At 42.3% G+C, this 23,086-nt stretch overlaps 2 protein-coding genes across 3 annotated transcripts in view; one reads left to right on the top strand and one right to left on the bottom strand.

Moving 5' to 3' along the window:
- ASTE1 (asteroid homolog 1) overlaps nt 1-3,009 on the top strand; it is a 39,553-nt gene extending 36,544 nt beyond the window's left edge. The window contains exon 4 of the mRNA XM_059728791.1: nt 1,482-3,009. Coding sequence (XP_059584774.1) covers nt 1,482-1,542 — 61 coding nt within the window. The 3' untranslated portion in view covers nt 1,543-3,009. The remainder of the gene's footprint in view (nt 1-1,481) is intronic.
- The window catches only part of ATP2C1 (ATPase secretory pathway Ca2+ transporting 1), a 116,265-nt gene that overhangs the window by 23,774 nt on the left and 69,405 nt on the right, over nt 1-23,086 (bottom strand). For both annotated transcript variants that reach the window (XM_019483556.2, XM_014602549.3), the window contains exons 6-13: nt 20,818-20,853; nt 19,614-19,675; nt 19,095-19,203; nt 8,921-9,076; nt 8,371-8,439; nt 5,339-5,414; nt 4,325-4,391; nt 422-546 (exon numbers count right to left, since the gene is read on the bottom strand). In XM_019483556.2, coding sequence (XP_019339101.2) covers nt 422-546; nt 4,325-4,391; nt 5,339-5,414; nt 8,371-8,439; nt 8,921-9,076; nt 19,095-19,203; nt 19,614-19,675; nt 20,818-20,853 — 700 coding nt within the window. The remainder of the gene's footprint in view (nt 1-421; nt 547-4,324; nt 4,392-5,338; nt 5,415-8,370; nt 8,440-8,920; nt 9,077-19,094; nt 19,204-19,613; nt 19,676-20,817; nt 20,854-23,086) is intronic.

Consider the following 23,086-nt stretch of genomic DNA (forward strand, 5'->3'; position numbering starts at 1 on the left):
CAATCTGTATAGTATAACTGCATTTTTCTAATACTAATAAACTTAAAAGCTGTTTGCAGTCATCTCAATGCTATTCCTAAACACATGCAAGACTGCTAGGGTTTAAAAGCATTAGTTTTTTTGTTTAACAAAACTGCAAGCTTATGCAAAACTAAAAAGGTTATAATCAATGAATAATAAAATTCTCCTATGTACCTCTTCATCAATGAAACTATATTACTGCTAGCATAGACTTACTATTGGCCCATTAATTTTGTAGGTTTCTTGTAAAAATGATTCAATTTAAGAGAAACTTGTTTAAAGTATTACCAATGTCCTGGAAAAACCTTGGCGAACATGAAGCAGATCTTCAACAGACTTAAAATTATTGTTAAAATCATAACATTCATATCAACATCTCTATGATTGGTTCTAGTCATACCTAAAGTTTCAACAATTGGTAGCTTTTTTACAATAGCCCTTTTCTTGACCATTCGCATAACACCAAGGGCCAATGTGACAGTTACCACAATTGGTAGTCCTTCCGGGATTGCCGCTACAGCCAAGCTGTAATAAAACAGTGTAAATATTTTTTCTTAGAATTCCATATACTGGTTATAAATACATCATTACAAATTGTTATACAGAAAAAATGTCCCATTAATAAATTAATGTCAAAGAGTAAGTGGCTGCTACTTTGTTCTAGGTAGATATCATTTAATTTGAGAGAGAGTATTATGAAGAGGGTAGCTAACACCCTGGTTTAAGAACCTGAGATTTAGACATCTGAATTCAGATGCACCCCAATGTTTAAATGAAAATGGCAGCAAATGTAAGGGGAAGATCAGCTTTAAATCTGATCCTGTTCATTTTAGTGCTCTGAGCCTTACCTCATCGAATCATAATTATGCAAAGCAAACTGGATTACCAAGTAATAAGGCTTTCAGTACATCAAATTTCTATGTAAATGTATACATACATGATGACGCAGACCATATCACAGCCATGGCTGTCACCTTGAGATTAAAGGTATAACACTATCCTACATGAAATGGAATAACTGATAGTATGGAATAATAGAGTATAAATCAGACATGAGAGCAGATATAACCATACATTCATGGGTACATATTCGAGTGATACATAAATCTTCACTTAGTCATGATCCATGTTGTTTAAAAGGTCACCTTTTGTCCTTTACATGCACAATCCAACCAAGTGATAGGTTGAGACATTTCTTTAATGGGATCTCTGGAGAACCCTCTCCTACAAAATTCATTCCCCTCCACTACTCTAAAGAAGGAACAGTGAATTTTGACAAAATTCAAGGCCCATCTATTTACTCAAATCTGTGTCTCTGGCCACCCACTCCAAGAAATGGATTCTTCTTTTGTTTAAATGGTTATATTAGAGGGAACACAAACTTCTGATTATTACCATATTTTCTCCCATACCACATATACCACATATGCCCAAAATAAAATACATTCCTTGTTTTTCAGAATAAAACGTAGGAAAATAAAAGATTTTTCCAAAATCATGGCTGACAGGATAACAGAGTAAGTCCTTCTGGAAACTGAGTGTCTAGAAGTCCAGGGGACAATCTGGGTGAGGCAAAAGAACTGTTATGCCTCAGCTCTGTATTCTTGGGCAACCCTGGCACAGGATGCAGTCTGTCTGACTCACAAAGGACTCACCCCCCTCCCCTCTACATAAACGAAACTGACTAAGATGCAGTGAGAGACGCACCTAAAACTCTCCAGATAAGGGTGATAAGAGTGAAACAACTGCCCTAGGTCTCATTTACATCCGAGATGGGACCAGATGACCATTCATTTACATGAGAGATGGAAAACAGAAAGCCTGAAGCAGAGACTGCAGTGAATTCTGGGACCAGAGAAGCAGGAGAGCGCTGCATGATGGGGAATCTGTGCTTCCAATGTTAATCAACCCATGTTCACACACACCCAGCTCAGCGTTTATCAGACCAGTTCTAATCTGGATTTGCTAAGGACTTTTCTCCCCCCAGACACACACACACAGCTCTAAGTTTAATAGGTATCTCGGGCCGTACATTCCCCGGTCCCACTATGGGAGGCCTATTTAAACTTGATTGACTAAAACTCGGTTGCCGGGTTAGGGAATGCTGAGGCAAGAGACCGAGTCCGAGTGGGTACAGGCAACATTTGAACAATGGTTAAGGGTTCATCACAGCATCCAGCCTGCTGGAGCCCTAATCCCAGGTGTTGTCGTATCTTTCCCGAGACGACTGGTGGGAGTCCTCTCCACAAAAGGAGATGAGCACCCCAATAATTGCTTTAAGTCTGTTAAAAGACTATAGTAAAATCTGGAAAAGTCATGCTAAGCTGAGGCTTGTGCACAAGTAAAAATCCAAAATCCTGATGCTGCAAGCTATCTATTGTTCCTGAAGAAACCATGAGATATCCCATCAGGATATCTGCCATCCATAGGAATCTCAAGCTGGCTCCCAAGTATTTGGGTTACTCCCTAATCTTAAATGTTTCCTGATTATCAATCAGTTTCCTGAGATGGTCCAAACCAGATAACCCCTTGTCAATAGAAAAGACAATGATTTACACTACTGAGGGTGCTTCAAAGCAGCTGAACTGAGGGTATAAAAATCTGTAAGTGTGTGTGCTTGAAAGAGAAGAAAGAAGAAGAAGCAGCAGGGAGAAAGAAAAGGAGAAAGAAAGAAGAAGAAGAAAACTCCTGTGCTGACACCATCCCCTGTCGTTCTTGGGACGCTGGAAGAACAGATCGTCTCTCTCTTCAAGGATTGTGCTACGGACTGTGCCTGTCAGCTTTGCAGCCTGGGTACCGTGGACTCGGTGAGATTCCCAGCGTTCTCTCTTCTTTCTAGGCATAAACTTCTGAACCTGAACTGTATCAGTTAAGCTTGAGCTAAGTTTCCCCAAATACTTAGTGAAACCAGGGTAGTATTGTCATTGTTTGTGTTTGTTTTTCTTTTGCATGTCTATTACTACTAGTACTATTATATATTTCATATGCTTAGCAATAAATAACTTTTATAGGCAAACTGGTAGTAATTGGGTATATTTTTCCTTCTCTGCTTCTTTTCCCTCCTGTGCTCTGCAGCAACGCTTCTTTTACCTATGCTAAAGATCCCTGTGAAGCCCAAATTATTGTGGGGTCTGCTCATCAGGAGGCCAAAGATTGGGACGTGCTGAGTTTGAAACACATAAGGGGATCAGCTTGTACAGGCTGATTGACCCAGTTTGACTCAGACGTGCCCTTATGAACTGAATGCTGGCCCATGAGGGTGTCAGCTGGACACCCAGCCAGATTCAGAGGGATTCTGTTTACCTGCGTGCTTGTGTCTGACTGCATTTTATTGTTGCTCTTATGAACTGATTCTTGGCATACGAGGGTGTCAGCCTGTCCATGCTGATCAGCCCGGCCAGATCAGGCGTGTCACGTTAACTTATGTGTGTGTTTGTGTGTGTGTATGACTGATTTGGTGACTGGAGGAACCCTGTCCCATTGAGATTGAGTCCTGCAAGATAGCTCCACTGGGGGTGAGGGCTTGCAGAAGGGAGAAATACAGCTCCGTATAGTAACACAAGCAGCACATTGACAGAATCACCAAGACCCTAGAAACTATCCCTAATAAATGAGCACACCCCAAAGTAAATGGGCAAATTTGGTAACAGAACTTTCTGGTGTAGCAGGACAACAAGGCTAGGCTCCAAACCCTTGGAAAGGCAGTAGCAAGACTGTTACCCATTTACTATAAATACTTCTTTGTAAGTTACTGTAAATAATCAAGTGTTGTTTCCACACAAAAGGCCTGCTACAGACTGTATGTAGCAGCTCTCTCACACTCACTCAACCAGTTCAGTGGCCGAGAGAGAGGTAGCCCTGGAATCTGCCCCTGTTATTTGCAGCACCTGGGGGAAGCGGTTGCCAGAAGTCAATGTCTGCCTACTCTATTTAACCTTGCTTCCCCAGCAAAGAAAAAGCAGTTTCTCTGCTAAATTTTGGAGGGCTGATGAGAGGTGGGGGAGGGGAAATGCATGTGGTATGCGAGTAAATACAGTACAAGTGTTACCATGTTTAGTTTGCAGAGATCAAGACCTAGATGAATGTTAAGTCAATCAGAAAGGACATACCATTTTGTCATTATAAACAGAAGCAAGTAAATAATCACTCTTGTGTCAGAGTAGAATGTCTCTCCAATTAAATTCAAGTTTGTTACTTACAGAATTGTCCCATATCTGACTTAAAAACATAGCCTGTGCAATATACGTAACTGTAACAACTAATTTTCAAGTTTAAGTTTAAACAATAATAAGATAAATCTCACCTCACACCAATAGTAAACATATCAAGGATATGCTTTCCTTGCAGCCAGCCAACCAGCATAATAATGCCTATAAACAAAACAGAAATAATGGTGTCTTTTCATATAAATAAAAATCAAGGGCTTCAAAATGATCAAGCATTAAGCAAATCCAAGCCTGCAAATACTGCTCTGTATGCACTTAACTGGGCTTCTGGAACACCAGAGCCTTGATTCCTTGACCAATGAGGCATAGACTCAAGGAAGTTACAGCATAGAACAGGGGCAGGCAATTATTTTGGGCAAAGGGCTGCTTATTGAGTTTTGGCAAGCCATCAAGGGCCGCATGACAGGCAGCCCAGGGCAGATAAATTTGAGGCCGGATAGAATGGCCTGGCAGGCCACATCCGGTCCCCGGGCCGCATTTTGCCCACCCCTGGCATAGAAAGTTTAGGCTGGAGACGAGGAGGAACTTTCTGATTATGAGGGTGGTCAAGCATTGGAACAGGTTATCTAGAGAAGTTATGGAATCACCATCCTCGGAAGTTTTCAAGAGCAGGTTGGGAAGACACTTGGCTGGGATGGTTTAGTCAGGGATGATCTTGCCTTGAGCAGGGGGTTGGACTACATAACCTGGTGGAGGTCCCTTCTAGCCCCACTTTCCTATAAATATTGCAGGTCTGTTAGCATGGCATTATGCTTCCACCTAAACCACAAAGCAGCACTGGCACTGGGACTCTCACTTATACTCACATCATACTTTAAACAAGGAGGATTTAAAAAAAAGAAAAGTGAAGAAAAAAAGGATGTTGGGAGATATCTGTAGCAAATAAATACTTGCAAATATGAAAAAAACCCAGTGTCTTAGTGACTTTCAACTAATATTGATCTAAGCCTATTAAGCAGTGACCGATAGTTTCTTTTAAATAATCATTCTTCTAATGCCAATATTATTCTTTATTTTGATTTACATAAAGTGTAATCAGGAGTGAACTCTGAATGTGACTAAAAAGTTCAAATGCAAATATGTTTTCTTACCTATTATACCAAAGGAGTATAAAGAAAGCTGTTTTCCTAAAAGGTCCATACTCTTCTGCAAAGGTGTCTTCGGAGCCTGAGTAAAAAATCAGAGCACAGGGTAAAAAGTGAGTAACTTGCATTAAAATGTTAGTATTACTGCAGTACATATTGTCTCGCTAAGTTTCTAAAACATGAAAATACAAGAGAAAATGTCAACACTTATACATCCAAACAGCAGCATTATCAGATATATTTCGTTTGCAGAAGGAATAATGCACACTGCACTATCTGGTTACATTCCTCCATTTTTGGAGACAGCTGAAGACTTTCTAGGAGTCCTTCACTAGACTGAGGAACTTCACAGCACTTCATATACACCAAATAAGCTACTTATCCTAAGTACTCATAAATAGGCAGTCTATCAGAAACTCTGAGGTTCTTGAAAGAGAAAAAAAAATGTGGCTTTGGATAACAGAAGGATAAATGCCATTTTCAAACCTTAAATGCACATCAAACTCCTAAGAAGCCACCTTGTACTCCCCAACAGGAATTTGCTAGAGATTAGAAGTGGCTATTTCTTAGAAAAGAACTCGACACCCAACCAAAAAAAGCCCACAAAAGCACACTAAAACAAGCAAACAAACAAACAACCTCACACTTCTGTCGAAAGCAATTTACAAACCACAAGAAAAGAGTCAGGAAAGTGAATTCTTGTATTAGGCTCACAGAGGCTTATCTGGACAGTAATACAAGACACTGCCCTAATTAACACATTACTTTGGGGGAGCGACTAAGTGTCAAAACACCTATAACTGGCTGAAGATACAGCAATAAGACTTCGAAAGGGTGAGGAAATAGATTACCGTCCCTGAAAGCGAAAAAGATGGGGACCAGTGAGCCTCCCACATAAGCCTTAATTACTAATTGCTTATACAAAATGAACAAAGAATAAATTTATGAAGAACCCCAACTTCTCATAAAATGAAAGCGAGTCATCAAAACTGACTGCCTCCCTAATTAGTCAGAGGACAGACAGATTAAGAAATGGAACACCTTCTGCAGTGAGGTTATTCTACCCTGAATCCAGCAACTCTTGGGAATTCCAGTGTCAATAATCTGGCCACGTATACCACTAGAGATGACTCCTATTTTCCTCACTGATGAAGATACACCTTTTAGTATCTATGAAAACAAGCCTCAACGTCTCAACAGAGCGTAGATGGGAGCCTACATTCATGAGCAACTCACAGGCTGTTACTGAACTAATGCCAGCACTGGTGGGCAAGTGGTGACTGGAGCCTCTTAAAGCAGAGGTGTCAGACTTATCCAGTCCCATGGGACCAGATAAGAGTTGCCACACACACCAGCCCTGGGGCTTGCTGTGCACACAGCACACGGACAGCAGGGGGTACGCACAGCTTGCAAGCTAGATTCAACACTGCAAGCAGCACAGGAGTTGGTCCAGGACACTACATAAGGCCTGTGCCCCAGACCCATGCCACATACAGTGCCGAGTCCAGCCTGTGCAGTGAAGGCAGCGTGCTCCCTGTGCCCGCCCCACATGCTGTGTACACGCCAAGCCCCAGGACTGGCACATGCTACATATGGTGCATGGGGCTAGACTGACTGCATGCATCACAGGGGGCTGGCAGAGGGTATGCTGTTTGCCGTGCCTCACAGGACTAGTCCTGCACTCTGTTGGCTCTCGCATGGCCTAATCCAGACTGGCCCCTGGAGCCAGTCCAGTGTAGTGTGCACCCCAGACCAACCCCCTGTGCTGTGTGAAAAGTGTGCTGCAATGGATCCAGCCTGCATGCCCCATATGGCGTCAGTACAACAAACCCTTGAACTAGATAATATAGGCCAAATCTGGCCTGCAGGCTGTATGCTTGACAGCCCCATCTTAAAGCTTTCGCTTCTCCATCTCTTTATATCATGAAAGGTTTGGAAGACTGCTATTCATAAGTATTGCTACACTCACTCTTGGAATGACAAGGAACACTGAGCTCGTTCTTGAGCTTCTGCCTTGACATTTAAACTGTTTCAGTGCTCAGCTTTGGCAATGAAGACATTAGTGATGACCAGGGATCTGGGTTTTCTATTTGCCACAGAAAAACATGGATTTTCTCCTTTAAAGGAGTAAAATGTGGGAAATCACAGGTTTCCCCTTGCAGGCTGGCAACACTAAAGCCTGCAAGGGATTGTGGGGAATGGGAGGAGGATGATCAGAGGCTGCAGGCGCCATGTGCATGTGCAACATGCATGTGGCAGCCAGGCAGCATAGTGGAGAGCAACTCCCCACAGACAAGTCTATTTGGGAGGGGACATGGGTGACATGTGGGGAGTGGGAGGGGCATAAGTGACACTGGGGTGGGGCATGTGCCCCCCAAATTTTTGCACCCCCAGCGGAGACACAACCCAGTAGGCAGGACCTGGCACAGGGGGGCAGAGTACGGTGGCAAGACTTGTTGCTGCCACCGCTGGGACCCCCATGCCAGCTTTGCAAGGAGTAACAGACCAGGGGGAGGAAGAGAAGAGAGAGGGGTGCTGGCTGCAGCTCTACCCTGGAGGAGAAGTGGGGTTGAGGGCAGCACAGGCAGCCTGAGGGAAACAGCAGCAGCTAGGCCATGGTGGCAGGGTAGAGCTGCGACCTCGGAGTGCAAGTGGCTAGAGGTGGGAGGAGGCGAGGTCAGCATGACCCCCCTTCCCCCTCCAGTCCATAACTCCTCGCGCTGCTGGCAACGTGGCTGGCGTGGAGGTACCAGTGACGGTGGCAACAGTTCTCGCTGCCCCACTCTACTTTTCTGCACTGGGTCCCCATGGAGGCCCCCAGGGGGAAAGCAGCAGGGTGGGAAGCCCCAAGCCCACTGCAGGCACCCAAAAGGTTCTCAAAAATTTCTGAAGGGGTTTAGTGAAATACTCGTACCATTAAATACGACTGTTAGTTTCTCCACTAAAATTATGGAGGCTTCATGGGGATCTCTCTTGATGGAAAAATATTTACATTTACAAAATAAAAAGAAAACTAGGCTTTAAGTATTAATACTTACTTCTTCTGCTTGCATCATTTTGAAAACCTCCCCAAACTCAGAGTTTTCTCCTGTTCCGATAACTATTCCCTATAAAAATAATTAAAAAAGAATCATTCCCATTTGAGTTATTACTTTAGTATTAATTATGTTTCTTGAATAGTTGTCAACAATCTATGAATCAAACAGTGAAGAGATAGGTTCTCTCTTAAAGCACTTCACATATCCTGAATTACATATTAGAAGCACTCTCCAAGGCTCTTGCACATTCTCCAGACATATTTACAGACTTCAAATAATACTTCTAAGAGTATACATTATTCTAACACCTATTGCATCAGTAAACCATATTATTTTTCCTTTGGACCCAGCAACTGAAAAACTACCAAAAAAGTTCTGCTTCAGTACGTCAGAGAGCAAAATACTTCTGGATGACAAAAGTGCTGATGTAGAGATGTGTAGCTTAAATGGATATACAAATACATTTATAAGCTTGAAGCAAATCTGGTTTCTGCTCCTTTACAAATAACTATGGCATTCAGTCTAATTTTCTCTATCAATATGATTTTACCTTTGCTTTTCCACATCTAACCAATGTTCCCATAAAAGCAATATTGCTCCTTGAGGTAAGGTCTCCATTGGTCGCAGCTGGCTGAGGTGATGTACACTTAGAGCATGGAGCAGTCTCCCCTGTCAGACTGGATTCATCAACAGAAAGATCCACAGCCTTTGGAAACAAAATACACACATTAGTAAAAGGCTTTGTCTTCTGGTACTCTTTTTAGTTTTTGGAAATCTGTTTTATAATATTTCTCTTCCCTCTTTTAAAAAGTAAATTGACAGGATAAGGAAATTACATGTCAACCAAACATGCATCCAGAATCTATGAAGTGAAAACAAATTTCATGTACAAGCAGCTGAATGCAGGCACACTGAAGCAATGCAGAAAATAAGTGCAGAATTCCTTGAGATCTTAAGTATTAAGCCAAAGAAAAGACAGCGAGAAAGGAGGAAAAATAGCAGAAATGCATATATTGTAATAATCTTGGAAAACTATGATGGCACAATAGTGGCTATATTTAAGATTCCAACTGGGTCCCTCAAAATTTACTTTTATTTTTGTATTGTTGATAGTTTCTCTATGACAGTCCACCTAAAGGAAGGCTGAAACTGTGATCAGTTCAAACAAACCAAGGAAAAGGAAAAGTTAGGATTACAAATACATTTACACACTACAGTCCCTTCAACTCTGCCCTGTGGCTCAGTTCTTCTAAGATGGCTGAACAACAGAACTGGCAATAGTTCTACTCTCCTAAAATGCTGTTTCATACTTAATGTCCTGACCAGGAGAATACTAGGTCACTGCCAAGTCATAAAGTGGACTTGTTGGGCAAGAGAAACTTTCATCTATATAGTTCTGTCTACTTTTTATTCTTTTAAGCAGCAGAGCTACCCAGAAACATGTCTGGGGAAAAAGGTGAAGAACTAGCAAGAGAAATAAGATACAGTTAAAAAAAAAAAAAAGGTACTGCATGGGCAGAATTAAGGAGTATTATAGAAATATTATTTGACGGGACTACCCAATTCAACTTCCATTAAAATCTTTTCATCAACTTTAATGGGTACTATGTAGAATATTATTCTGTAAACGAACCAGAAGTTCAAATCAAAATTCCACTCTCTACAGTCTTCTGTATATAACGATTCTGTAAAGGGATATTTATTAAAATAAGAAATCCATGAACTGCAATCTAGTCACCTTGAACCTATAGATAACTGCCTCCAAGAAAAGTTCCTAAAGATATACAAGAAGTTCTATCTCCAAGTCTCTCCAAAAAGACATGGCTTTCAGAGATTCTCTCTTTATTTCATGTGGCTTTAGGAGCAAAAGCTAAGTGGAGATTAAACGTGGATCAATTACACTGCACTCTAGATAAGCAGCATTATGGTAAATCACTGCAGTTCAGGTATTTCAGTCTTTTAAAATGGTGAGTTATTTCAATTTTGGTGTACTGATTTCTTTATCAGTGCCAGACAGCAAAATGAATATAGCTCACTAGACCGAAAATAATTTAGTCAATATTAAAAAGAGGATAGTACCTTTACTAAAGTGCTTTCTGATCAGTTAATTCCCTTTATTTCCTGCTATTTTCTCAAATAGTTACCAGGGCAGTACCCATTTTTAAATATTGGTGCTGTATCAATAAAGGAAAATGGATACCTGTCAAACACTGCAACCAATCTTTCAATCATAATCAATAAAATCCATTTAGAATTTAACATCTAAAGAAAGCTCTATATTTTTATACCAATTGTATATTTCTTAACTATAGACTGAGGCATTGAAACAGCCCTGTTGCTCAGCCTTTAAAATGAAACTCTGAAACCAGTTGTGATGAACATTATCTTAGCTGACAGCATAATATTCTGATTTTTTACACCCAGAGGCTACTCATTTTATTCGTATATTAGAAGTGGTGCACAAAGTTTCCAACATTGTCTTGAAAAATGAGTTTACACACACACACACTCACTCACTCACTCACTCACTCTGAGGGAGTCAGTTCTGTAAAGAAGTTTTCTGTATATACACTCAGTGTTGCTAGACAAACACCGTTTAATTCCCATTTGTGTAGTTTTCTAGCAGTGTCACCCAGCAGAATAAAGAAATGTACAAACTCTAGATATGCAAAACCATGAAATCTTTTGTAACGACAGTTCCAGTCCTCTTTCCCCACCCCTCCACTCCTTAGTACTAGAACTATAAAGTTCCTAAAACTTATCCTTAATTCTGATAACTTAAAAACAATACAGTAAACTACATGAGCAATTACAAAAAAAGAAAGTATCCATAACCATTTGCGTATACAATCAAGAAACTAGATTTTGTTCTAAGATACTTTTTACATACTGCATCCTTCTATAGATCACTATATTCAATACTTAAAATTTACTTAAGATAGGATTACATTGTATACTTTGCATAATTTGTTCTTTTCAGTTTTAGGATACTGCAGAAATCTCAAGTGTTCCAACCTTGGAAAAGAATTCTTTAAGATACTATTAAACAGATGTGCATTTATACATACTTTTAATATTAATATAAGTAGCTATATTGCTATACAGATGAACACTACCATCAGCAGAATGACAAGTCTTCTCAGAGTTTTACAATAAAGTAGCCAGTTACAGTGCTGACGACTGATGTAAGTTTCTCCAAGAGAAAAAGAAAAGCTATGCCACTGGTTGAAAGTTAAAATCATAAGCCTCTTACTGGATTAGAACACAGAAAGACAGAATTTTCTCTTCTGTAGAAGAGAATTTGCTAATAGCCAAGTAATAAGCAAACTGGACCATGAATTAAGCTTAATCTTACATAGTGTTCTGCATTCTCAGTTTTTACCAATTTTCACTGATAAATTCCCTTGGGTTTTTTTTTGTTTTGTTTTGTTTTTTTGGGTTTTTTTTAAGTCATTCAGTTTTACACCCATTTTTCAGTTCAAATCCCTGTTAACCAGCACAAGTGGGGAATGGCCCATTCCCCACTCGTGCCGGTTAACAAGGATTTGAACTGAAAAATGGGTAGTGCTGGTAAGCTAAAAGTGCCACTGTGCTGGCTACCTGAGGCACAGATTTCTGGCCAGACATCAGGGGGACAGTGACGGCGACCACATGCAGAGTGGGGGGTTGGGAGGGCAGTGGTGGCCACACAGGGGCTGGGGAAGGGTGGCTAGAGCCACTACCTGGGGGCACAGGGCTCCTGACTGACCCTGGGTAGGGCAGGACAGGCTGCAGGAATTGCTTCCCAGGGCAGACAGGTCCGAGCTGCACCCTGGCAGCTCCAGCTTCGGCCCTGCCCTGGGCACTGGGAGCTGCAAGCTCTGCCGGGGGGGCAGGTGAGAGAGCCTGGACCCCCTCCCTGCAGCAGGCACTGCACCCAGCCACTCTGCATGGGCCTATGGGTCTCAAGGAGCTGCCTGGGGACACAGGGCTCCCAGCTCTGACCCTGGGCAAGGCAGGAGGTGCCAGTGCTGGGGTCGGGCCCCCCCATCCACATCCAGCCGCACACCACTTCCCCCTCCCCTCCTCCCCCCAATGCCAGGGCAGCCCAGCAGCAGTCTGCTACAGCAGGGGGGAGGGATGCAAATGCAGGCAGGAAAAAAAAGGTAGGTGCCATGTGCTTCCTGCCACTGATCCAGAGGCACTTGCCCCCCAGCCCTCCTGGGGGGCACAAAGCAGCAACCGCCACACATCCCTGCCCTGCACCCACCGACAGCTCCCCCCTGCTTTGCTTCGTGCTGCAGCCCCAGGAGCAGCCGATGGGCTGTGCTGCGCCCCTCCCCCTGCCTTTTCCCTAGTCCCAGCCTTACTCCTTCCCCATCAATTTTTCCCCTACTTAAACTGATTTTTTTCTTTTTTCTTCCTTTTATCCTGATTTCATCCTGGTTTTTATGTTTTGAAGATAAAATTTTTTATTATTTTGTTTTAATAAAAACTGAAAGTGCAGAACACTATATATAAGACAGCATCTAAGCAATAGCCTAACCAACCTAAAAACATAGAACAAATGTCCACTACTGTACAATACAAAACTTTGAACTGAATATAGAGGACTAAGAAGTTAACCCCTGTAGACGTGCAGCTAAAAATAAACTCTCTAACCAATTAATATAATAGTAGAGGTTCAGGCACATAATAAACATGCTGAGATCTTCTTGAGAGCAGGCTGTGGTCTAAGGGAAGTCATTAAGTGAAGCAAACTGGTACTAAAAAGCTTTGCCTCCATACATTCATTCTGGTACAACTACATCCCATGTTAAACTATCATACTAGAAACACTGTAACTCTTAATAACGTACTTTTACCCTATTAACATAACAGGTATTTTCATTTTTAAATTCATATCCCTTTGTCTATTTGAACTATAGAACCAGGCCAAAGAACAAGTGAAATAAGTACTACTGACTTCATTTCTGGCAATATATATATTGCCAAAAATAATATATTTTATAGTTAATATATATTAAATACTATATATTATATATAATAAAAATAATATATATTTAGATCTCTCTCTCTCTCTCCTGTCTCTGGATACAGCCTGTTGAACATAGCATTTGAATACCTCTGTAAACATGTTTTACAAAATGAATAAAAAACCCTGTAAATGATCAAAAACTTGTATCTGTAAATGTCTTAGAAAGAAATGCAAATATTAGTGTATACCAGGGGTTTTCAACATTTTTTAGTCTAAGTACCCTGGTGGCCAGATGCAGGGCAAATAAATGCGTGCTTCTTTCTATTACTCCTCCATAACTGTTACTGATTATTATGAAATTACTTTCATTGGTCCAGGAACCTACAGAAGAAATAGCTGCATTTATGAGAGAATCAAACAAATGATGAGGTTCATACTAAAAAGCTGTACGAGTTTAACAGCTTAAAACCATATACTACAGTGTCTACAGCAGTAATTAGACTTTCACTTTTTAGGTGTCTGATCAGAAGCTATACAAAGTCTATTTTAATAAAAATATTCACAGATCCTGAAGTTCTTACATGAGTATGCAAAAGCAAGCAACTTAAACAGAAACACTTCTAGCACTACCAAGAAATTGCTAAATTTGTTCATTTCATTTTTAAGACAATTAGCAAATCTCCAAAGTGTTTTTCTATTCAGCAAAAACTCAAGTCTTGAGTTAACACATTAGTTACCCATAAAGTTTTTTCCAGATTTAGAACATCACCCAACTACAGCAAAATACTGTCTAGAAACCAGCAACTTTATACATCAGAGATCATTAATTCTCAAGACCTGAGAAACATTGTTGTAAAACACACACAGTACTTGTTTCTCTCTCTATACCCTATTTATTTCAATTTGAATTTGTATGCTTCCGTAGAAATTCGATGTTTTCAGAGAATTTAGCTGGTGATCTATATAATAAATCCAGCTTTTGCCTAGATCAGTAGGTGGCATCCTTCTTGGCAAGCATGCCACAAATTAAGCTCTGCATCCTCCCTGAGAACCACTCCAATTCCCTTCCCAAATCTGCTGCTCTGCCTTCTGCTTCCCACACTGTGCTTACTGCCCAATCTGCTGCTCTGCTTTATGCTCTTGCCTGATCTGTTGCTCCGTCTTCTACTTCCTTATGCTCCCGGCTCCGTCTACCACTGTGTTGTCTGTCCCCTCTCCAATTTGGCAGTGGCAGCATCTGTGACATGCAACACTTGTGGAACATGCCGAAAGTTGGCCACACCTGGCCTACATTATCAGCCTGTAAAAATGACTACTATAAAATATTCCAAAGTGATTTAGAGTCTACTGCTTCTGACACACTTGTATGTTACATTCTGAAACCTAAAAGATCATAGGTATGGATCACAAGGAAGAAATTCTACCCTCTATTGCCCTCACCCACACATTTCATCGGCCTATAAGGGCTGCAAGTCACCTGCAAGGAGAAGTGGGAATATACCTTTTGACATGACCACTTCACCAAACTTCCAAAAATAGCCCTGTATTAGTCCCCATCCTTCCACCAACCAAAGCTCCAGTTAGAACCAAAGGCTGCTTGCAGACATGGGGGAGGGAGGGAAAGAAAATGGCACATCTGTGCGTGGGCCGGGGGCCAGGGGCTAAGGCAGGCTGCCCACTGCCGGCTCAGGCGGTGGGGGGAGGGCTTCTCCCTACCACTGCACGCACTCCCAGGGGGTCAGGGGTATCCATGCCCCACAGATCTGCGTGTGGGGAGGAGGCTGTGCACTGCCTACTTCAGGCTCGGACTCCTGCCCTGCTGCCCTTCCTCCCAGGGCCTCCATAGGGCAGCATGTGTGACCTGGCACTGCAAGGAACAGTGGGGCTGCACAGGAAAGCTGCTTGCTGCTGTGAGCTCTGCACTGCCCTGGCAACGTCCCCGTGCATGTGGCTGCAGTAATACCAGCGGCACACGGTTGCACACAGGGGACACATCAGCAGGGCAGTGCGGAGCTCACAGCAGCAGGCAGCTTCCTGTGCAGCCCCACTGTTCTTTGCAGTGCCGGGTCCACATGCCAGGCTGCAGAGGCCCCAGGGAGGGCAGTGGGGTGGAAGGCCACAGCAGGCAGCCCCCATGCACAGATCTGGGAGGCACGGGTCCCCCTGCCCCCTGGGAGTGTGCACTGCAGCAGCGATCTGGTCCCCTCTGCTCGAGCCCGCAGCAGGCAGGCGGTGGTGGGGTGGGGAGGGAGAGGGGCAGCCAGGCTCCACTCTGCTGCTGCACCAGCCACCACCACCTGCCAGGAACAAAGGGCTGCAGACCTTGGTCCCTGGCCCCATAGCCCTGGCAGCTAGGGGAGCAGGAGCAGTGGGTGGGGGACGAGGGGCACCAGCAAGACAGAGAGGTTGTGGAGGAGGAGGAGGAAAGGGGAGTCAGGGGCACCAGCAGGGCAGGCGGGGGGCGGCTTTCATTTTAGTCACCAATTTTGAGGTTCTTATCAGAGTTTGCATTTATTTTCTAAATCAGGGAAAACCAGGATCCCTCTTAATGAAACAGCTGTATCCCAATGACTGACACAAACTGAAAAAAAATAATTGTATGAGGAAAAAAAGTTATGCCACCGGTTAGTTTGGTCTCTGAAGCAGTGCACAATCCAAAGGTAAAAACATAAAACTTAAGGCCACTTTTGTCTTCCTCCTCCCTGTAAGCACAGCACTTCTGAACTATTAAATAGCCTTTAATTACTCATTCATATATTCTATGGGAGTTTTGCTTTATTTATAATCTCAGGATTTAGTCTCATTTGGTTTCTAAAACAACATGAAGACAGAGACCAACTGTCCTGCAGAAAAATACAGTGCACAAGGCAATTCATTACTGTATCAGAGTGCATATAGTAGGCATAGGTAAGCTCACATACTGTATTTACCTGAATCAAAGATAACTTAAATTTAAGACAATCCCCCAATGATTAGATTCTATAAATGGAAAATTTATACTTCTGTTATACCTTTCTAGGTACTGAATCTAATAATTGGACTGTCTTAAAGCAGCTTTGCCCCCATTTCTCCTGCCATCTGTACCCCCTACTGCCTGCTCTCCCATGCCTCATCTTGGATTCAATATGGTAACTAACCTCAAGTTTGACATTATTTGGCTTTTCAGCTCTTCATATGCTTCAAGTCAATAGGACATTAGAAAACTAGTACCACCCCCCCCCCGCCATAAAAAAAGAACCCATCCAGTGCATATGAACAGAATACTTGTTTTACTTCCTTTTACCTAAGCTGAGTCTACCCAGGGTTTCACCAAACCACTAAAGAGTTGCATCTAATCTTCCCAACAAATTTAATTTCTCTAGTCTAAACTGCACAAGTGCAGAAGCACTTTTTAAAAAAAGCCTGCAAACAGCTGAAAAAGAAAGAAAGAAAAAAACCCTTAATTCTGATGGAGCAAGTCAGACCAATTCCTCAGTGGATCATTGCATCTAGAGCCCTTTCAATTTGCTATGAAACTATGATGGTTAGAATTATTACTGTGCGCGCCGGGTCTGACCCCGGGTCGCTTTCGTCGCTCTGCATGCGGGCTGTGGCCAGCAGCCCGGGCAGGCCGGGTCGGAGAGGACGGGCGCCAAGCTAGAATTAGGCACAGACACGTAACGGTTGATTTTAAGATTATTTTACTTACACCGAGATGGTCGTGGTGTAGGCTGAGAACTTGCTTGAGTTGCGGTTACAACAGAAAACACAAACACACGTGGAGGTTGCAAGGCTCCACGCAGACAGAACACGAACAATCACGTGGAGCTTGCTAGGCTCCACGCAGGCAAACTCCGGATGTCCAGGACAAGCGTGCATAAAACTCGTCGTTACGTCTTATAGTAGGCTCCGTTCAAAGACGGGAAGAGGTGAGCGGTGGATCAGGCCGCCAAACTCCTCTGAGCGACACACAGGGTTTCTATTACCCTGCCGCGCACACCCAGAGTCCCTACGAGATGGACGCGGAGTCCACTTCGGCTTGGGCGGAAACTGCTCAAGCCTCTTATACGGCTAGCAGGCCAATCGCTAGCCGCCACGTGGGAATAATTTAGCACTAGCCAATTGCTGGGCGCAAATTTGCATACGACGAGCGGGAAATCTTTGCACCGTGCATTTCTGTGTTGCAAAGGAAATGCACCCTGCAAAGATCGCTGCGAAGTGGCGGGAACACTCCTTTGCACGCGGGTTCTCTGCGCAGAACTCCTCCGTGCAATGAAGCTGTATACCCACGGGGATAATTCTTAGTGCCGAAGCGCGCACACACAAAAAAAAAAAAAAAAAAATCAGACCTTTGGGTCATGACAATTACAAATGTCTTCCTTCAACGATGCCAAGTTTTCTTCTAACTCTCAGATCCAGAGCCGAGAGCTAGCCCTTGAAACTCTTTGTGGCCACAGAACCTACAGGACCATTCTTTCTTCCCTGCCTTGTCCCAAGCACTGCTAGAACAAAACAGGTAAGCATAGTACATTTCTACTACCTTGTCTTTGGCATATATTAATGCCAAGTGCAGATCTGCCTTCCAATTCAATGTCAGGAACATAAAGTATATGAGTCAAAAATCAAACACAGGTGAAGATATAGCCGATGTAAACACTGATCTCGTCTGCTGCTACTTATGTCTGGCAGTTATCGCCCCTTCCTGCCCTCTAATTTAAGGGAACAAATGGTGTCATCACACAATGATATAAATTTGGGGGGGCCAGACAGCTGGAGCTGATACTACAGTCATGAAAAGTCAAAGCAATGGCTCTGAGGAAGTCACAAAAATAAAATGATGTTGTACAACAGGATGTCAAGACAGAGTCTATATCAGAGGGGTTAACAAAGAACATTAATGAAATAAAGTGCATTATAAATTATGAACTTTTTACTCAACGTTTTCAAGAACTTTGATCTCAGAAAGGAACTGGTTGGGGCACTGCACAAAGAACTCTTCAATGACACCATCAGTTCAACATTGTCCTAAAATTATAAGGACTATTCATAATTGATGATTGGTCTCATCATAACATCTGAGATAGGGAAAAAAGCATCATCTTTCAAGGCCAAGGAAAGTAAGTATAAGTAAAATGTATGTCCTCATGGCTTATTCCGTTTCACGAGTCTTTCTAAATTTTTGGCATCCAAACACAGACTCAACCCAATGTTATTAGTCAAATATTTGGTAAACTAGAAGCTTTTAATGTATTAGATTTCTGATGCAAAGAATTAATAAATAGAATAGAGTGGCACAACTACGTGAGTAGCTCATTTTTTAACTACGCAATTATGAAAGAACTGAGAAAACTGAAATTATACAGTAACGATTAATACAAGGACTGAAAATCAGCTGTAAAGATCAGCCAGATGGCTAATGATTCAGACTGGCAAAAAAATCCTTTCATAACTTATAGTAATTTGTACATTTGGAGGAAATCCTCCACTAAATATTTTAGGAATAAACTACTTAAGTAAATAACAATTTTTTTAAAAGTTTAAGAATCTAGTCCTCCTATTTCCCCACACACATTACACACGCAAGGACTAGGAACTGCCTAGATGCTTATGAATGTTTTCAGACTATACAAAAAACTAAACATGGAAGCATGAATTTTCTATTAAAGGATTTTGGTCACTAGACAAAGATCATTTCTGGTTTTGTACACGTTTTAGCTGCATTTACCCTTCCTTTCCCTCCCCCTCAATTTATAAAAAACAATTTTATCAGACAACCTTCTACACATACCTCAAACAACCGGAGATCAGCAGGGACTCTGTCTCCAACTGACAGGCAGACTGTATCACCTGGGACTAAATCTCTTGCAAGTGTATGTTCCACCCTACCTTCACGTACACTGTGGGGAAAAAAAAGTCAACCAGAAGTGAAAATGCATAAGAATTCCTTCCCCTTCATTTCACCTGGGGTAGAAATATATAACTATTATATATGATGCTAAGAACAAAAAAAATGGCTTGCTTAAATGATTAAATATAAAACAGTAACAAAAGCAACAGTATACTTTTCCACCATGCTAGGGATCTTGATGTGGAACTTCGGATCACATAAAAGCATTAAAAAGAATCATTTAAAAAGACCAGAAAATAACATGCTCTGTGTGTATGCAATAAGTTGACATGTTAATGTGTAATTAAGAGTTATTTAAGGTAAGGTTTTTCCTGAAATGCATCTACAACCACAGGCGATTACAGGTAGCTGTAACTAATGTCACTTAAATTAAGTCTAGAACAGTAGACAACTGCTTACCAATGGCATTCTGGAGGTACAAGTTTACTAAGCTCTTCAAGAGATTTTTCTGACCGGTACTCCTGCAGTGACATAAGATACAATTAAAGTACAGAAAGCCTTTTAAAATGAACTACAAAAACAAGCAAATCCATGTGAAATACTGTTGGCCAACAGCTGCATCCATGCCTATTTAAGTCTTAATATTTCTAAAGAGGTTATATTTAAAGAAACCAAATCAGGACCAGGTTCCTACTTCACATTACCTACTGTAAAGGCACATAAATTGTCTCATCCTTGAGGAATTTACTAGATAATACACTATTAATTTGCCTGCATACATTTTGTCTACAGAATCTCATACTTCTTCTTTTTTGTACTGCAGTGTCTTCTGATTTAGCAAACCTAAGTTATTACTAAGATAGTCCCTTTCAGTTTAAGCTCATATTTCCAGAGTTCCAGACAAAAATTGTTACCTGAAATTTCTCATGTTGGCTCTCATTACCTGTTCAACATTTTTTTTTTTGGGGGGGGGGGGGGGGCGGGGCTGTTTGGTCATGGGGTTTTTTGTACAGACGTAATCATTATTTTCTTAAACCAATATATTATATGGTATATCCTCCCAAGTATGGATGATGGGCACAAAAGTAATATAAACTAGATTCTTACTAGCATCTTCCTTTATGCTAGGAAAGTAGATGATCTATAGCAGGACAGATCATCACAACAAAAAGGATGGAGTTAGACTGTTCTCACTGGTGACAGAAAACAGAAAAAGGTTGCAGGCGAGGGAAGTTTAGGTTAAATATCAGGAAAAAACTCACTAGGAGAGTAGTAAAGCACTGGAACGGGTTTACTCGGAGAGGTTATGGAATCTCCATCTTAGGAGGTTTTTAAGACCCAGGTAGACGAATCCTTGGCTGGGATGATATATATAGGGATCGTCCTGCTTTGAACAGATGGTTGGACTAAGCAACCCTTGAGGCCCTTTCTAACCCTAATTTTCAATGATCATATTATATTTGCATCCATGCTGATTTAGACAAAGCAGTAAAACATGTATGCTTGTTTAGACAAGGCCTGAGGCAATTTCATTTTTTTTCATAGCACAAGACCCCTTCTCTGCCATTCATAATTGCACAATCTGCCCAGAGAAATTACTTCAATTGGTCTCACAGAAGTTTACATAAACTACTGATTTAAGTTGGCAAAACAGAACTCTTACCTGAACAAAGGCAACTGTAACAACAATGAGTATTGCCTAAGTGAAAACAAAAGCAGTTTAAGTTTTTGGAATTCCAAATGGAGGCATATTTGTTTCTACATGTAAAACAGAACTGCCTGAAAAGGGTCAGCTTAGGGCACAAGAGACATGGGAGCATGACAGCATAACAAAAGCAGCAGCTATTTGACATCCAAAACACTCCATTTTTGCACAATGCTCTCCAAATAAGTGTCCATGAAACTGCAAACAAACATAAGCAGTACAAAAAAATATTTTGTTGATTGCAACTATGATGGGTAATGATGGATCCAGTCCTACATGGTGTTAAATGACACAGCAAGGAGGTGCTAAGCTAATATTAGATATAAATCAATTATATTCCCCACCCCTTTTTCCTTTACCTCATCTTAATTCTTTGCTGAAATATACTAAAGCTCTCTCTGGAGAGGACTTTTCAGAAAACATTAAAAAAATTTAATCTCAGGGTAATTATACATAAACAATGCTGCAAGTAAAAATTGGATTCTCACAGAAAATGAAATTCATAGTGCATTCAGGCTGCATTTTTAAAGGTGGATAACAGGCATATGTATACAAAGGCATCTTGCAGAGACAGACTACTAGTCAAATGTGCTATACCAACATGTACATACTTGGAAACTCAGTTTCGAGATGATTTATATCCTGGATGAAATCATTCCAAGAACCGATAAGATTTAAAACCTTGTATAAAATGCAGTTACTGGGAAACATCTAACCAAGTTACTATCAACTCTGGAACCAGAAGAATTATTTAAGTACTCTGAGAAGAATGTTTAAAACTGCCTATGAAGCTACCACACATTGGTTTGCCAAGCTGAACATTAGGTATTTTGGTGTTAGACTATATAGTTTATACTTTTTCATGCAATGTTTACTCTAATAATTTTGTTGTTGAGACTGTGCACTATCATACACAAGTTACTCGCAGGTAAGGGGTACCCATTATCCAAAAAGAAATGTAACAAAGTTTTCCTGCTCGCTGGCAGAACGGTGGTATACACAAGAATAAGCAGTGGATTAATTAGGATACAAAAAAGCTACAGTTGATTATGCCTAGGTAGCTCTGCACCTTTAAGGCAAATTTGCCACCCCACCCCATTTGCAAAAGGACATCTCCAAGTCCAGTTCGAAGCTAACTGTTCTGTAAGCAGAGATGACAGATTCCCATTAGGGCTGTGCAAAGCTTTGGTAACCGATTCATTCCGAGGAGATTCGGCCTGAGTCGGGGACTGAATCTCCAAATCCAATTGAATCAGGAGACCAAGTAAAAGCTCTGAATCACTTTGGAATAAGATTTGGCAGATTCAGAGATTTGGCCATAGGCTAAACAGGCAGCTGACAGATGCCTTTAACTGGTAAGTCTGTTGGGGTTTTGGGGCGGGGACTGGGACAAACTGCCCAGCCGGGGAGGGTGCGTGTTACTTGGGGAAGGGGGGGGGGGGGAGTGTCAGGGTGCGTAGGATGCGGGCACAGCAGTGCTGGGAGCTGGGGCTCTGCCCTGCTGCTGCTTGCCCAGTATGCAGATGCAGCTCACTCCAGGTGGAAGGGGGCAAGTGGCAGCAGGGTACAGTCCCCGCTCCCAGCGCTGCCATGTCCACATCCTACGCGCCCTGACCCCCACCCCCCCAATCCTTTCCCCAAGTAACACACCCCCTCCCCAGCTGGGCAATTTGTCCCAGTCCACATCCCAGTGCTGATGCAGATGCGGCAGTGCTGGGAGCAGGGCCTATGCCCTGCTGCCACCTAGAGCGAGCCACACCTGCATCGCACCCCCCTCCCCTACCAGCTGGGCAAGCAGCAGGACAGCCCCCACAGCTCCCCTCACTGAGGCAGAGGCAGGCACAGCCAGAGGAGCCCCCATGGCTGCCCTGCCTGGCCCAGCCTCCCAGAACTTAAAAAAAAAGGCCTCGCAGTCACCAGCTGCAGGAATGGCAACTGGGGCCTCTGGGTGCTCGTGGCAGAGCTACCCTGTACAGCACGGGGCAGTGGGGGACAGCAGGGATCGCCCCCACCCCCTCCCAGGTGGCACCCGCACAGCAACTGTCGCATCATACAGGTGCAGAACAGCTCCGCAAGGCACCGTGTGCTGTCTAGGAGCTGGAGTGGTTCCAGCAGTCACCCGGAATCTGTCAGCATTCAGCCCCAGCTCCCAGACTAAATTGTAACTAAATTTGTTTATGCACCATATGCAAAGGAAAATATTTTACACTTGCAATTCAGGAACTAT

This window comes from Alligator mississippiensis, chromosome 5, assembly GCF_030867095.1.
Source record: "Alligator mississippiensis isolate rAllMis1 chromosome 5, rAllMis1, whole genome shotgun sequence".
Classification (NCBI taxonomy): Eukaryota; Metazoa; Chordata; order Crocodylia; family Alligatoridae; genus Alligator; species Alligator mississippiensis.